The following is a 14286-nucleotide window of genomic DNA, read 5'->3' as shown; positions in this document are numbered from 1 at the left end:
AGTTGTGGAACCCATTACTAGTTTTTAATCTGTGATGGGGGTGTGGTTACATCATAGTCAAATCACATTCTCTGTTCAAAGTGATGACTATGCCTTTTTATGATACAACAAAATCCACACATTGTTGTAATATCCTTACCTCTGTTTCCTAATACAAAATTTTTGCCAAAGTTTGCAAAATATTAAAAAATATTCTTAATATTTAGTTAAAATATTAAAAATAATCACGATCTACTGAAGGTAACATTAAGGTTTCTTGAAATATTTAACAACCAATGTTGGTGAAAAGTGTGTTTTAAAAAAAGAAAGCCCAAGGTTAGTTGCCCAGGATAGAGAAATTGGATGTACATCACCACATCACAGAAAAAACCTGGAAGTTGACAACTATTTCTGACAGTTGTACACTTTAAAATATGGGAATATGCTGCTTAAAAAAATATAAATGAATAATATAGAAAAAATATATAATGAAATAAACACTGAAGAATAAATGTCTGCTACAAGTCTTTGGGGATGTAACGAATTATGAGACAGTTGAAAAAGAAGATTAATAACCTAAAAAAGAATGTTAGACTAGAACAACAATATCTTTATGCAACAAATATGAGATCTCAAGAAACAGACTACAGAAGAAGAGTGTGAGAAATGACTTAATGATATATTGCTTTACCCCACTGTGGGTTACTTAAGTTTAACTTTGCTTTCTACAAAGGAAAAAAATACATCACTATTTCATGCATTTGTTAGCTTAAGATAACATGCTCTCAAAAAAAGTACAGAAGAAAACAAGTTCTAGAAATTGTGAAGGCCCAAAAGCAAGAAACTGAAGGTTATTTGAATATATATAAAACTTTGAGTTCACAAAGAGGAATTGTTTTTTTCATCATTTAAAAGATATAAATGAAGATTATTACACCTTGATATATCAGACGTATAAGGAAAATCTTCAGTTTTAGAGAAATACCCCACACTAGCCTAAAATGAGTAGTAACATAATTTAAGACAGAATGAAATACCTGCAAGGCCATAATTCTAAAGATCCCAACAAATCTAAGAGAAGGAATGGGGAAGAGAAAATGATAGGGAAGAAAAAGGAAAAAAGTTTGTAAATAAACTATTCCTTCTGGCTGAATATCCTTCGCAACGATAAGAAATGGGAATGCACCGGGAGTTCCCTGGTGGTCTAGTGGTTAGGACTCGGCACATGGCCCGGGTTCAGTCCCTGGTCAGGGAACTGAGATCCTGCAAGCTGCGTGGCATGGCCAAAATAAAATTAAAAAGAGAAAGGAAAAAAAAAAAGAAAGAAATAGGAATGCACAGAATGGGCCTAAAAGATCACTGTACAGGAACAAAAAACCGAATAAAAATATCAAAGCTTCTTTCACAGCATTACTGATACAAGTTACTGAACCAAACACAAGTTCTTTTTTTTTTTTTTTAAACATCTTTATTGAAGTATAATTGCCTTACAATAGTGTGTTAGCTTCTGCTTTATAACAAAGTAAATCAGTTATACATATACAATATGTTCCCATTTCTCTTCCCTCTTGCATCTCCCTCCCTCCCACCCTCCCCATCCCACCCCTCTAGGTGGTCACAAAGCACCGAGCTGATCTCCCTGTGCTATGCGGCTGCTTCCCACTAGCTATCTATTTTACATTTGGTAGTGTATATATGTCCATGACACTCTCTTACCCTGTCACATCTCACCCCACCCCCTCCCCATATCCTCAAGTCCATTCTCTAGTAGGTCTGTGTCTTTATTCCCGTCTTGCCACTAGGTTCTTCATGGCCTTTTTTTTTTTTTTCCTTAGATTCCGTATATATGTGTTAGCATACTGTATTTGTTTTTCTCTTTCTGACTTACTTCACTCTGTATGACAGACTCTAACTCCATCCACCTCATTACAAATACCTCCATTTCATTTCTTTTTATGGCTGAGTAATATTCCATTGTATATCTGTGCCACATCTTCTTTATCCATTCACCTGTCGATGGACATTTAGGTTGCTTCCAGGTCCTGGCTATTGTAAATAGAGCTGCAATGAACATTGTGGTACATGACACTTTTTGACCTATGGTTTTCTCAGGGTATATGCCCAGTAGTGGGATTGCTGGGTCGTATGCAAACACAAGTTCTAAAGTACACATGGGAAGGAAAAATGTATACCTCTGGTCGAGAAATGAAAATCTGGTGTAAGAAAGCAATGTCTAAAAATATGTATGACTTACTAATACCTACATTGGCACAGAAAGGAGATGTGTAGTATGCTGTACTATGTTGCTAAACTCTATTCATGACAATGTCAAAAATGAAGGCGCTTAAAGTTAGGTTTGAGGGGAAAGGAGGAAAGAAAAGTATGCAGTAAGAGGGATCACAGGGTCTTAAACGTGGCTTGGACATTTTCTAGGTTGTGACCTTGGTCAATGTGTAGATACTGGGCCACAAAGCAGATATTTCAGAGACTCTCCTAATATCCACCATCAAAATATGCAGGGGAGGAACTTCCCACTCACTGCAAAGCCTTACTGGAAATAGTTATTCCTATAATCAAAGGTAAACTGAAAGCTTTCATTTGTCACTGTAAAATGAATAGTTCCTAAGAACTGTCAGAATTATTCTGAGTAGAAATTACAGAGAAAATAGTGAGAGCCAAAATAACTTCCAATCTTCTATGCTTAAAACAAATATAACTCAAATTGGGTGTTACTAAAAGGCAACAAACAGCTTATGTACAGAAAAGAATGGAAGAAGTAAAAATCTCTTCCCTTCAACTCCTAAGCATAAAATTGGGGCATATTATAATGAATAAGAAACAAACTGATTTTATTTCTATTTCATTTTGAAATGTGAAAAATGCCTTTTCCCAGGATGGCAACCAGGAACAGGGGGAGCACACAGGGAGTCAGAAATCCTTAAGATTGTGCCTCACATGAAGAATTCAAACAAACAAATAAAAAGCATACAAAGAAGTCTTCAGTTCAATTTCTAGAGAGTAGGTGGAAAATACAAAGTCTTCCATTATTCCAATACTGTTTTAGAAGGCAGTTTCTACATATCTGAATATCAAACAAACAAAGCACACAAGCTAACATGAAACTCTGAGACACTTACTACTGTCTTTCATCCACCACTGCCTCCTGAAAGACCCGGGGTCTGAGTCTCAGCCAGTCCATGGAGACCTTGACTGCAGGTAGGGGATAGGCATTGTAGGATTCCTCCTGAGACTTGTTCTGGAGAGGACACTTGCACAGGATGCCAAGAAAAGACACTTAAAGAAAAAATGTGTTCAGAGAGCGTAAGATATTTGAAATTGTGTACCAGTCCAAATTAAAATATTATTATGAGCCTCCTGCTGTATCCTACTTAATACTTAAATATCTTACAGCTTCTTTCTAAAAAGGCATTTTCCTTCCTATGTTAAAAATGTTATAGATACAGTTGATGAGGGGGTGTCAGCAGATAAAAGGACAGAACTTAGGGTTTAGGCCTCCTGATTCAATACTAAGAAATGTAGGACACTTTTTAGTGTTACTAATGCTTTGTTATAATGATGAAAATGCCTAAGATCATGCTTTCCAAAGAAGATGGCACAGAAAGTTAAATGATTTAATACTCACTAAAGAGGGCCAGCAACTGTGTCCAACACAGCTGCTCATCTTGGCTATAACTATGCTGTTCCGTTTCATTGCTAAAGTCACGAAGGTGATGAAGTTGAAACAGGTTAATGACAGTGACGTGAACTAACTGCTGAGAGTTGAAAGCTTTTTGGAATAGCAGCCTCTGTAAAAGAAGACAGGAATATTGAATATATTATCAAGAACAGAAGCCATCTGTGACACAAGAATTAAACTGGCAGTCTGCATTTAAAGCCACAAAGGTAACATTTATAGATGGGTATTTTAATTGAGTCTGACATGGTCTGATGTTTCTCATGTTGACTTTCTGCCTTGAAAGGATTAAACCCAGACACCACAGAGCTGTTTGAGCTGTTTTTTTTTTTTAACAATACTTTTTTCCATGAGAAACTATACATATATATATATTTTATAATTTTTTAAAATACATTTATTTATTTATTTATGGCTGTATTGGGTCTTCGTTGCTGCGCACGGGCTTTCTCTAGTTGCGGTGAGTGGGGGCTACTCTTCACTGCAGTGCATGGGCTTCCCATTGTGGTGGCTTCTCTTGTTGCGGAGCACGGGCTCCACAACGTACAGGCTCAGTAGTTGCAGCACGTGTGCTTAGCTGCCCTGAGGCATGTGGGATCTTAGTTCCCCGACAAGGGATTGAACCCACGTCCCCTGCATTGGAAGGCGGATTCTTAACCACTGGACCACCAGGGAAGTCCCAAAAGAAACTTATTTATAAATGAGATATATAGCAAGAACATATCTGGAACACAGGGTAAATGATAAACTAAAGCAATCATTAACAAGTGTTATAGGCGCTTCAACAAATTATTACACTTACATTTTCCCCTATTAGAAAAGCATGGTCTTCATAATCGGATTTCTTTTACTTAATAACTAGGTGTTCACAGTGACCTGCTAATCAGCACTATACGGAAAAATTCACCTACATGCTCTCAGTTATAGCCTTAACTTCATCACCCTTCTACCTTAATATCTACAGTAATTTAGATTACTCCCATATAAAATATTTTTCAAACACAAGTTCCTAACAAAGTTGATAGCTATTAGAGATGATACCTGGCTTTGCCCTACACTTTAGCATAGCCAAGTACTCTCCCTCCCCAGGGAAAATTTTTGGAGAAAGTGGGCGATTCACTGTCACTAGCCTTATGGTGGGAAATAGAAAACTACTTACAGTTCTAACAGCAGTGACAAGAGATCCTACCATCTCAGAAATTTACAGCTGCCATTGTCTAGCCTATTCTGAGATTTTTTTTTTTTTACATAGTTAAAGAATCTGAAATATCCAGAATAAGTTCTATAATTCTACTAATAAGACCTTTCACGTTATCACTGGAAAAAAATACAATTCTACTTTTCTTTAACTCTGTTCTCCCTATCATCTCTCTCAGTTTCCTTGTCATCTGCCTTTCCAGTATATACATCAAGAATGCTCACTCCTTTTCTAAAGATATCGACCATTTTTCTTTCCTTTACTCTGAATGTCCTGAAATGCTATCTCTTCTCCAGAGTTCTCCCACAAAACTTCTCCTTCAATCTCTACATCCAACCTTACAGATCAGCTGATCATTTACAGAAATGCATAACACTGGCATGAGAATATTAATTTGTATTTTTCAAAAAGCATTTTTTCCTGTAAGTATAGTTTACAGCAATGTATCCCTTGTATCTATAAATCCACTGGCATTTCTTTTAGAAGGTGATGTCCTACCGAACAAATCCTAGCCCTTTAAAAACATTTTTCTAGTGTATGCACAGAAACATTACAGCATATGAGTGCAGCCTAGTACTAGCAAATGATAATGTAAGTTCATGAACACACAGACTTTGTCTTGTTCTCCCCTGTCTATCTCTAAGAGCTTCAGAAAAGTACACAGTAGACAGTAGGTACTCAAACACTTAGTGAAGGAATAACCCAGACCTTTAGAAGTAAATATGTAATTATTCAGTTGTAATTTCGTAACATTTGGATTGTATTTTAGTAAACAGAGGAGTTCCCTGGGAACAAAATCAAACCGGAACTGACTTTTTGTTCCTCAAAGACACTTTCAACAGCAGTTGAGGAATATACTGAAGTAAATACCATTAAGAAACAGCACACATTTAACAGATAGGAATAGCCTTGTATCTCAATTCCTAAATCCCAGGCCTTAAGTCCTTCAATGAGCCTCAAGTTGGTACACGTTTCTGCTTAGTAGCTAAAGACTTGCTAGTTAGACAGATACACTGATGTTTACATGTGGATAATACTAATTATCTATAAAGGCTTTAGAAATACTTACTCAACTATGCTAAAATTTCACTCCAACAATGTTCTTCTGACATTTCAGTACTGGGTGAGGTTTAAAATAGATCTGCCTCATACTATGTTTAACTTCAGAGTGTTGGAATGATATTTCAGAGTGTATTTTAGCAATTGCCCACATACACCCACCAGAACTTCACATTCAGAAATATATCTGAAGAGAGTATTAGTATTTGAGGTTGAACCAAATACAAAACTGACTAGATTTTATACAAGAATAACTTACATAAAGAAGATCTCACTAAGGTAGGTCCCCCCTTCCTCCCCATTTAGGGAGTATATCTTTCACAGAACCAGAGCTGGAAGCAAGATCAAAACGTCATCTGGTCCAACTCCCTGCTAGTTAATGGGACTGCACCTAAACCATCCAAGAAAGATGGCTGTCAATCTGACTTTTAAGCTCTCAAAAGAGAGACCCCCTCAGTAATCCCCTACAGTCTCTATTTAAATTTTAAGATTTTATTTCTGACCTCAGGAAGACAAAGGTGTGTTATTTTAAAATAATCCTTCATATAACTGAAAACTTATAATGAAACTATTTAGCCTTGTTTGTTCTTTCTAGGCTGAAGAGCCTAGGGCTTTAAAAAGTTGGTTGTTTCTTTCATGTACCCAAATCTATAAATCATGGGCTAAATTTAAATAGGTCACTAAGAGAGCAAAGAACAGAAGGGGACTCTAGAAGCTTATTTTAAAACGAACTATGTCTATTATAGTTATTTAGTATGATCTCTTACGCATAAAAAGTATCAACTAAAAATGATTATCTGTAAAAACTATTTCACCCTGACTATATTTGGCTAATTTATTATCTCAACTGTCTAAGTTCAACAATCTCTGGAATGTGAAACTTTTATAATACTTATAAAACTGTAAAGTAGTTACAGACAATTCCCCAAGTGTATAGATACTCAGAAGTAAGCAAGAAATATAAAATGTTCTTTGAGACTGTCTTGTTTACTGTTGATTCTAGTGACTAAAACAGTGACTGATACATACTAGTCAAATATTTGTTGAATAAATGAACTAAAAATAAAATTAATGCTGATACTTAATTTTGACTCCTTCAATATTATATAAATTATACTACATTTAAACTGCTAATTTAATATACTAATAAAAAATTATTTTCATATACATAAATAGAACAAAGGTTACTTAATCTCCTTATACAAATTAGTACAACATATTCCTGTTGAATGAAACTCTCATTACATTCCTTCAATCAACCACAAACTCTGATAGATCAAAGCGCAAGGAGAACAATGCGCTCGGTTTGCAGAATGGGATTACTATCTATGAAGTAGGTAACAGAATCATATCTAAATACAGAAACCATCAGACGTAGGACTTCCAAAACTGAGAAAAGAAAGGTGCTTGGTCTGAGAAGGAAGGAGGAAAAATTGTTTTTTCCCACTATGATATTTTCTGCCAAATGGTATTTTCAGCTACTTAGTGAAAACACTGCTGCTGTATTTCTTTATATAGACAGCACCTCAGTTTAAACTGAAAGAATGCTGTATGCAAGAATTTCACATGCTTTAAATTTAGTTTTTATCAACAGTTTGCAATTAAGTAATGACATAAAAAGCGGGAGTAAGCCTCCTCCAAATCTTACGCTTCCTCATTTAGACAAGACAAAAAATTCTCTATTTAAAAAAATCTAACCTTAAACTGTTCTTCCAATTTCTCTCGAAGAGGGCTCAACTTTTCCAAGCTCTTACTCAGGTACACGTGACCGTGGAACTTAATAAAGGCCTTGATGAAGTCGGAAACACCCCATTTGGTTTTCACCTCATCCCGGCTGAAACGAAAGAAAAACTTCCATGAATCTTAAGCAACAAAATGGCTAAAACCTCTTACAGGAGACTTCGATTTGCAAAAACACATTATTTGAGCACCTGTGACTCAAGGAGAGGGTTCGGCATCTGACTGACTTTTCAACTGCAACACACTCAGATGGGTCAGTACTCAGCAGCCTGTACGCCTCCACTGGGAACAAATCAGAGGCTGACTGGCTGAAATTCAGTGATGACTACATGCAAAACTATTGTAATGTATATGTTTAGAAATTAGGCAAGCCTAAGAGAAGAGAAGCATAGGTAACTGGCCATTATTTCTTACATGCCCACATTTGAGGGGTGAAGGCTACCAGGTTACAAAGTCCTCTTGGAAAAGTCAACCCTACCTTTCCAGTGCTTTAGAAAGTGCTTTTTGTAGATTAGTAGAGGCAGCTGGGAAAGGGAACTTCACAGCAATGCTTCTGCAGTAGTAGAAAATTGTGGTCAGATGGTCTCCTTTGGAAGAAGCTAAGATAGCCAACTGATTGTAAGGCTGACCTAGAGGAGAAAGTTAAGATTCTAAAGCAACCCAAAATGCATGAAGTCTTGCTATCAGAACATAGAAGGTCAGTTTTTAAATCTTTATATTAACAACGGGGAGTATTTCATGCAGTAAATCTCATGACTACCTCATTAAAAATGGCATAATGTAAAACAGCACACTTCAGCTATGGTACATACTATATTTAGGTTGAAAAGTCACATAATTAGGATGAAGAGCACAATAAGTTCAAATGAGACTTCAGAAAGGGCTAGACAATAAATACGTTTGGCCCTGTGGATCTAAGAGTCTCTATCACGACTACTCAACTCTGCCATTATGGCGGGAAAGCAGCCACAGACAACATGAAATAACGTGTCCAGCTGCCGTCCCTGCCTTCAAGCCGCTCCTTTACAACTGAAAGGACTTTCAGTGTGGCTTAACAAGAATGTAGATCACCAAACACCTACAGTAATTTAATTCAAGAATCACTGCTAATGCCTATCTTGGGAGCCATCAAAAGACAAAAGCATTATCTTTTAGTAATAAGAGATAATTTTTCTAGGAGGGAAATGATAGTATTAAAAAGAAAATTATTCTATAAGTAATGAAGGAAGCCAGAGTTGTTGAAACAATTTTAGATCACATTAGGAGATATTCTATTTATATTGCTTTACTGACAATCGTAATATTAGTTTAAAAAATTTATTTCCAGTTACAGAGAATGTACAGTTAAAAGGAAAAATATAATAATCAATACCAAAACTCAACATTTTTTGGTTTCTTAACACTTGAAAGATGAGCCTTGAACTATTTACCATTTTTCTATATCTAGAGTAAAGTGTCATAATCAACCACAAGTTGACATGGCCCACTCACCATTAGAGGGGACAAGCTGAGCCGCATGCCTGTAGTAGGACTCTGCCTGGCTGGTCTGGTTTCTGTATCGAGCTGAGAGGAGGAAAAAGAAAGTTTAGTTTAAAAACAAACGAACAAACAAACAGATAAAACAAGCATTAGGGTAATATTTCCAAAACAGCTATAGTTTAACAATTTAAAATTAATAAACACATTAAAATTAAATTAAGATGATTAAAGACAGAAAATATTTTAAAACAAATTAACTATAGGATTATGTGTGAAGTGTCTATCCGGCCTTCCCTATTTGGGACATTCAGCATGTAACCAATTTTAAAGCTTACCTAGCCCCCTTTTTCAGGTCCTCCAGTGTCATGCATCACCAGCTCCCACTATGGACTATGCTGGTGACCTGGAGCCGGCCCACAAGAAGGGGTGAGTTATATGGCACTTAAAAACAAAACAAAACAAAAAACACTATACAATATGATCTGAAATTTATGTATTTCTTCAATATCTTATAAAGTGATTTTGAAAAATGCTTCATACCGGACTTCCCTGGTGGCGCAGTGGTTAAGAGTCTACCTGCCAATGCAGGGGACACGGGTTCGAGCCCTGGTCCAGGAAGATCCCACATGCCGCGGAGCAACTAAGCCTGTGCACCACAACTACTGAGCCTGCGCTCTAGAGCCCGCGAGCCACAACTACTGAGCCCGTGTGCCACAACTACTGAAGCCTGCGCGCCTAGAGCCTGAGCTCTGCAACAAGAGAAGCCACCGCAATGTGAAGCCCGTGCACCGCAACAAAGAGTAGCCCCCGCTCGGCACAACTAGAGAAAGCCCGCGTGCAGCAACGAAGACCCAATGCAGCCAAAAATAAATAAATAAATTTTCTTGAAAAAGAAAAAAGAAAAATACCTCATACCTATTGCAATATTATTTATGTGTGTGCAAAGAATACATTGAAAGCAAAACCAATCTAAATATACTACTCACTGAATCTCCCTGTAGAAATTTTAGTGCTTACTTTGATGTGACCTCTCATGGAGTCAATGATTTATGACATCAAGAAATCTAAAATCTTTGAACTTAAAGCAGTAATGCTCTCCATTCCTTGTTATTTGAGGACAGCCAAAACATAATCCTATAGTTAATTTGTTTTACAACACTTTTAGGTCACCTTAAAGGAATGAACAAGAATAAATAAGTTATATAACATTCCCAGATAAAATATATAAAATGGAAATACAAATCTAACTGTAAAGAGGAAACAATTAAAAATGAGCTTTTAATGCAGTGGTAGGAAGAAAAAAAGGCAATCTAAGCTTCAGAATGACTAATTTTTATAAACCCCACAATTCCAAAGGAGTACAGACTTTAGAAAATATTATGGCACCACTTTGAAAAATTTAGCTTTGATTACATTTTTGCTACTTTATTATTTGCCTACATCTGCATAAAGTCTGAATAAAATTTAAATCTGAACATGAAAGTTACTTCCGTCAAGATCCTTTGCCAATCCCAAAGCATTCCGAAAATCTAGGTTCCTTAAAATACATTTTATAGTTTCCTCTTATGACAATCTAAGTTGTGTGTGTATTTTTAAAGGAAAATAATTTCTTTCTGTGACTACTCCAAAGAAAAGCATGAATGCATTATCAATTCCTTCACACCAATGGCTCACCAATGTCTCCAAGGTGGACGAGGCAGTGCTGGCAGATATAGGAACAGGAGCTAGACTGTGGCTTCACTATGGCGCTGGTATGCGTCTGTTTATTGCTGATAATTCCCAATTGGGAAGACTTCACACGGCATGGTAAATCTACATTAAACACTGTACACAGTTCTTGTAATAACTAAAAGGAGAACATAAGCAAGATTTAGTATTGAGTCAGAACTGGTAAGTCAGAAGTGCTCTAACAGTAAAGTTTCCATGTGTAACTAATATCACATACTTCTGACACCTGAGATAGGATAACCTTTCATAGGATAACTAGTAACATTCATTACAAATCACATCTTTTGACTTCTCAAGTATTAGAGCAATCCAGGATGTACATCTAAAAGGAAAAGCAGCATTAAAAATAGGACCACTTAAGGAGGGTATTCAGACTCATTCAGCAAGCAACTCCATGAAATTATCTATCTATCTATCTATCTATCTATCTATCTATCTATCTTCTTTTCCTCTTAGAAACACACAAAACCCATTTAACACTGGTGGTTGGTCACAAATTTGACTTAAATACAAACCAACATATTTGGCAGACTTCAGGAGTTTCTTGAGACTTATTTTGTTAAGCCCAAGGTCAACTTGTGCCTTTGCATACACAAAAGATCTCATGGTACTACAGATCTGGAAGGAACTTCCGATATTATGTAGAACACCCACTCTTTCTTCCTTTCTTCTCTAGTCTTATGGTATGAGGGCTCCTCTTCCCGGTCAGAGGTAATTTCTCTGCCTGAGCGTGCTATTTCATTCTTCTCTGCCTCCTGCCTGTCATCCTCTCATTTTTTAAATCTACTTTCAACTTCTCAAGCTTCTTTGCTGTGGCCTATAAAGTGTTGCCCACGAAAAATAAACAATAAGTATTATTATAAAAAAAAAACACAACACACAGAACAAAAGCACTTTCCCTTGACTCTAGATTTCTCCTTTAGCAGCCTTCTAATGTCTCTTCTTCTTCTCAACCAAATTCCTTCAAAAGAGTCCACGTGTCATATCTACTTTCTCAATTCCTGTTCACTCCTTAGTCTATTATGATCTGACTTCCACACAACCCCTTCTCTCCCCATTCCAACATCCACAAACCACTCTTCTGAAACTGTTGTCTGTATGACAACTAGTTATAAATAAGCAAATACAATGGACATTTTCTAGTCATCATCTTACTGGATCTCTCTGCTACATTTAAAACAGTTGATGTTATGGTTGATCACTGAGCTTTTCTAGTTCTTTTTATCTTGCCAATCATTTCTTTTCAGTGTCCTTCATTCAAAGGCTTTTCTCCTCCCACCTTAATCCCCTCAAGGGTTTCTTTCATTCTTGGCCCCCACACAGCTCTACACTTTCTATTCTCATTCATTCAAGTATTTACTTACAAATGTAATCATTCACATATTTGGTTACTGTATCACACACCATGGTAAGCAATAGAGACACAGAGATGAGTAAAAAAAAATCTGTGTCCTTAAACAGTTCATAGCTAAATGAGCAAGACAGGTATATAAAGTAGGGAGGAAACAGCAGGAGAGAGGAGGAAGGGAGGGAAAGATACGAAACATGACAGCATAAGCCAACAGAATATTCTTCATTTATAACAAACTTCACTCCCTGGGTTATTTGATACATTTGTCTCACTTTCTCCTTGTGATAAACTGGTAGCAATACAGTATGTAGATACGAAGCTCCATTTTTTAGATGAGGATATGAAAACAAAAATATCGAGTCATTTGACTAAGGTTACAGAATTAGAAATATCTTGATTCTATCACCACTCTAATATGTGCAGAATTCACAATACAAAATAAAACACCTGGAGCACCCAACTCAGAAGGATATAAAATGTCCCACCGTTTTCCTAAGATAAAAACCACCTCCATAACCAAATATAAAATCCTATATTCCCTTCTCATGAAGCATAGCAATTATCTACATCTTTACTTATACCTGTACATTTCTAATGGGCAAGAAATTTGCTGACATAAACCTGAGTAAACAAAATTAGTGCCCAGAATGGCTAGAGTCTGGAAATATAAAAAAGCAAGAACTACAAGAAAGGAACAAAAAATGGAAGAAACCCAGAAACAGATGACTGTGGAAGATGGCAAGAAGAAACATAACACAGCATAAAGAACTGAGTTCAACAGGTACTTAAAGAACAGACTGGAAAATTAGGCAAGGTTGAATATCTATCAAAAAGAAAAAAGAAAGTTCATGAAAAGTAAATCAAGCATGGCTGAAACTTCATGTGCATGTCTTTTGCCAGAACCCAGGAATTGTAGGTAGAGATACCAGAAAAGTTCCTCCTGGTTCAGGATTCCAGGTGAGAGAGCGCTAGTTTAGAGGCAGAAACGAAGTGGAACTAAAGAAGAGAAACATATGTTTAATAAGTTGAACAAAACTATATTTGGCAATTATTCTGTGAAAACTCTTTTATACTATTAGCTCTTCACTCTACACTAAGAACTGAGAACTAACTATGAAGATATAGAATACCACCTTTTAACTTACTATAGAAACTTAATGATAATGCTTTCTTTTTGGCTCCCATTTTCTTAGAATAAGAACTACTCTACTGTTCTGTTCTTTGATGTTTTAAAAAAAAAACCCATACTGCATGATGTTACATCTTTACTTCGACTGGGAGTTTGGTTCTGGCTCGAGGCATCATGCTTTATTTTATTTATTTATTTAATTTTTATTGGAGTATAGCTGCTTTACAATGTTGTGATAGTTTCTGCTATACAGCAAAGTGAATCAGTTATATGTACACATATATCCACTCTTTCTTAGATTTCCTTTCCATTTAAGTCACCACAGATCACTGAGTAGAGTTCCCTGTGCTATATAGTAGGTATTCATTAGTTATCTCTTTTATACATAGTAGTGTATATATGTCAATCCCAATCTCCCAATTCGTCCCCCTTGAACCATGCTTTAAATAGTTAACAAAATATCTAAGTCAAAATCATCTTCACAGGATAATCATGTAGCAGTCTCTTGTCAATCCACTCCACTCAGATTTCTATCTCAAGCACTCTACTGAAGTCACATTTCATCAAATCCAAGACACCATAAATTATAAGATGAACTATTATTTCCATAACATTGAGGGGAAAAAAAAACAATGCCAATTAAATGGTGACTGACCACCTTTTGTAAACTTATCCCTATCTCAGAGGTGTTAAAATATGAAAAATGTTTTAGAAATGAAGAAATATGGTATTCATTAATTTCACCAATGACTTCCATATTGTCAAATCTAACTGATCACTTTTAAATCACCTTACTTGACTTCTCTGTAGCACTCAACAGAGTTGATCACCCCTTCCTCTTGTTGAAATGCTTTTCTCTCTGGCTTCCAAGGCACCACTCTGACTTTTCTTCTATTGCAATGTGGCTCTTCCTGTGCCAAACCTGTTCC

At 36.3% G+C, this 14286-nt stretch overlaps 1 protein-coding gene across 10 annotated transcripts in view; it reads right to left on the bottom strand.

Annotated features, from left to right (window-relative positions):
- SMG7 (SMG7 nonsense mediated mRNA decay factor) overlaps positions 1-14286 on the bottom strand; it is a 73624-nt gene that overhangs the window by 16307 nt on the left and 43031 nt on the right. For all 10 annotated transcript variants that reach the window (XM_036850786.1, XM_036850802.1, XM_036850756.1 and 7 more), the window contains 6 exons: positions 10824-10995; positions 9162-9233; positions 8149-8299; positions 7629-7764; positions 3623-3785; positions 3117-3273 (listed from right to left, as the gene is read on the bottom strand). In XM_036850786.1, the coding sequence (XP_036706681.1) occupies positions 3117-3273; positions 3623-3785; positions 7629-7764; positions 8149-8299; positions 9162-9233; positions 10824-10995 (851 nt within the window). The remainder of the gene's footprint in view (positions 1-3116; positions 3274-3622; positions 3786-7628; positions 7765-8148; positions 8300-9161; positions 9234-10823; positions 10996-14286) is intronic.

This window comes from Balaenoptera musculus, chromosome 1 (genome assembly GCF_009873245.2).
Source record: "Balaenoptera musculus isolate JJ_BM4_2016_0621 chromosome 1, mBalMus1.pri.v3, whole genome shotgun sequence".
Classification (NCBI taxonomy): Eukaryota; Metazoa; Chordata; class Mammalia; order Artiodactyla; family Balaenopteridae; genus Balaenoptera; species Balaenoptera musculus.
This window is presented reverse-complemented; position numbering and strand designations above follow the sequence as displayed.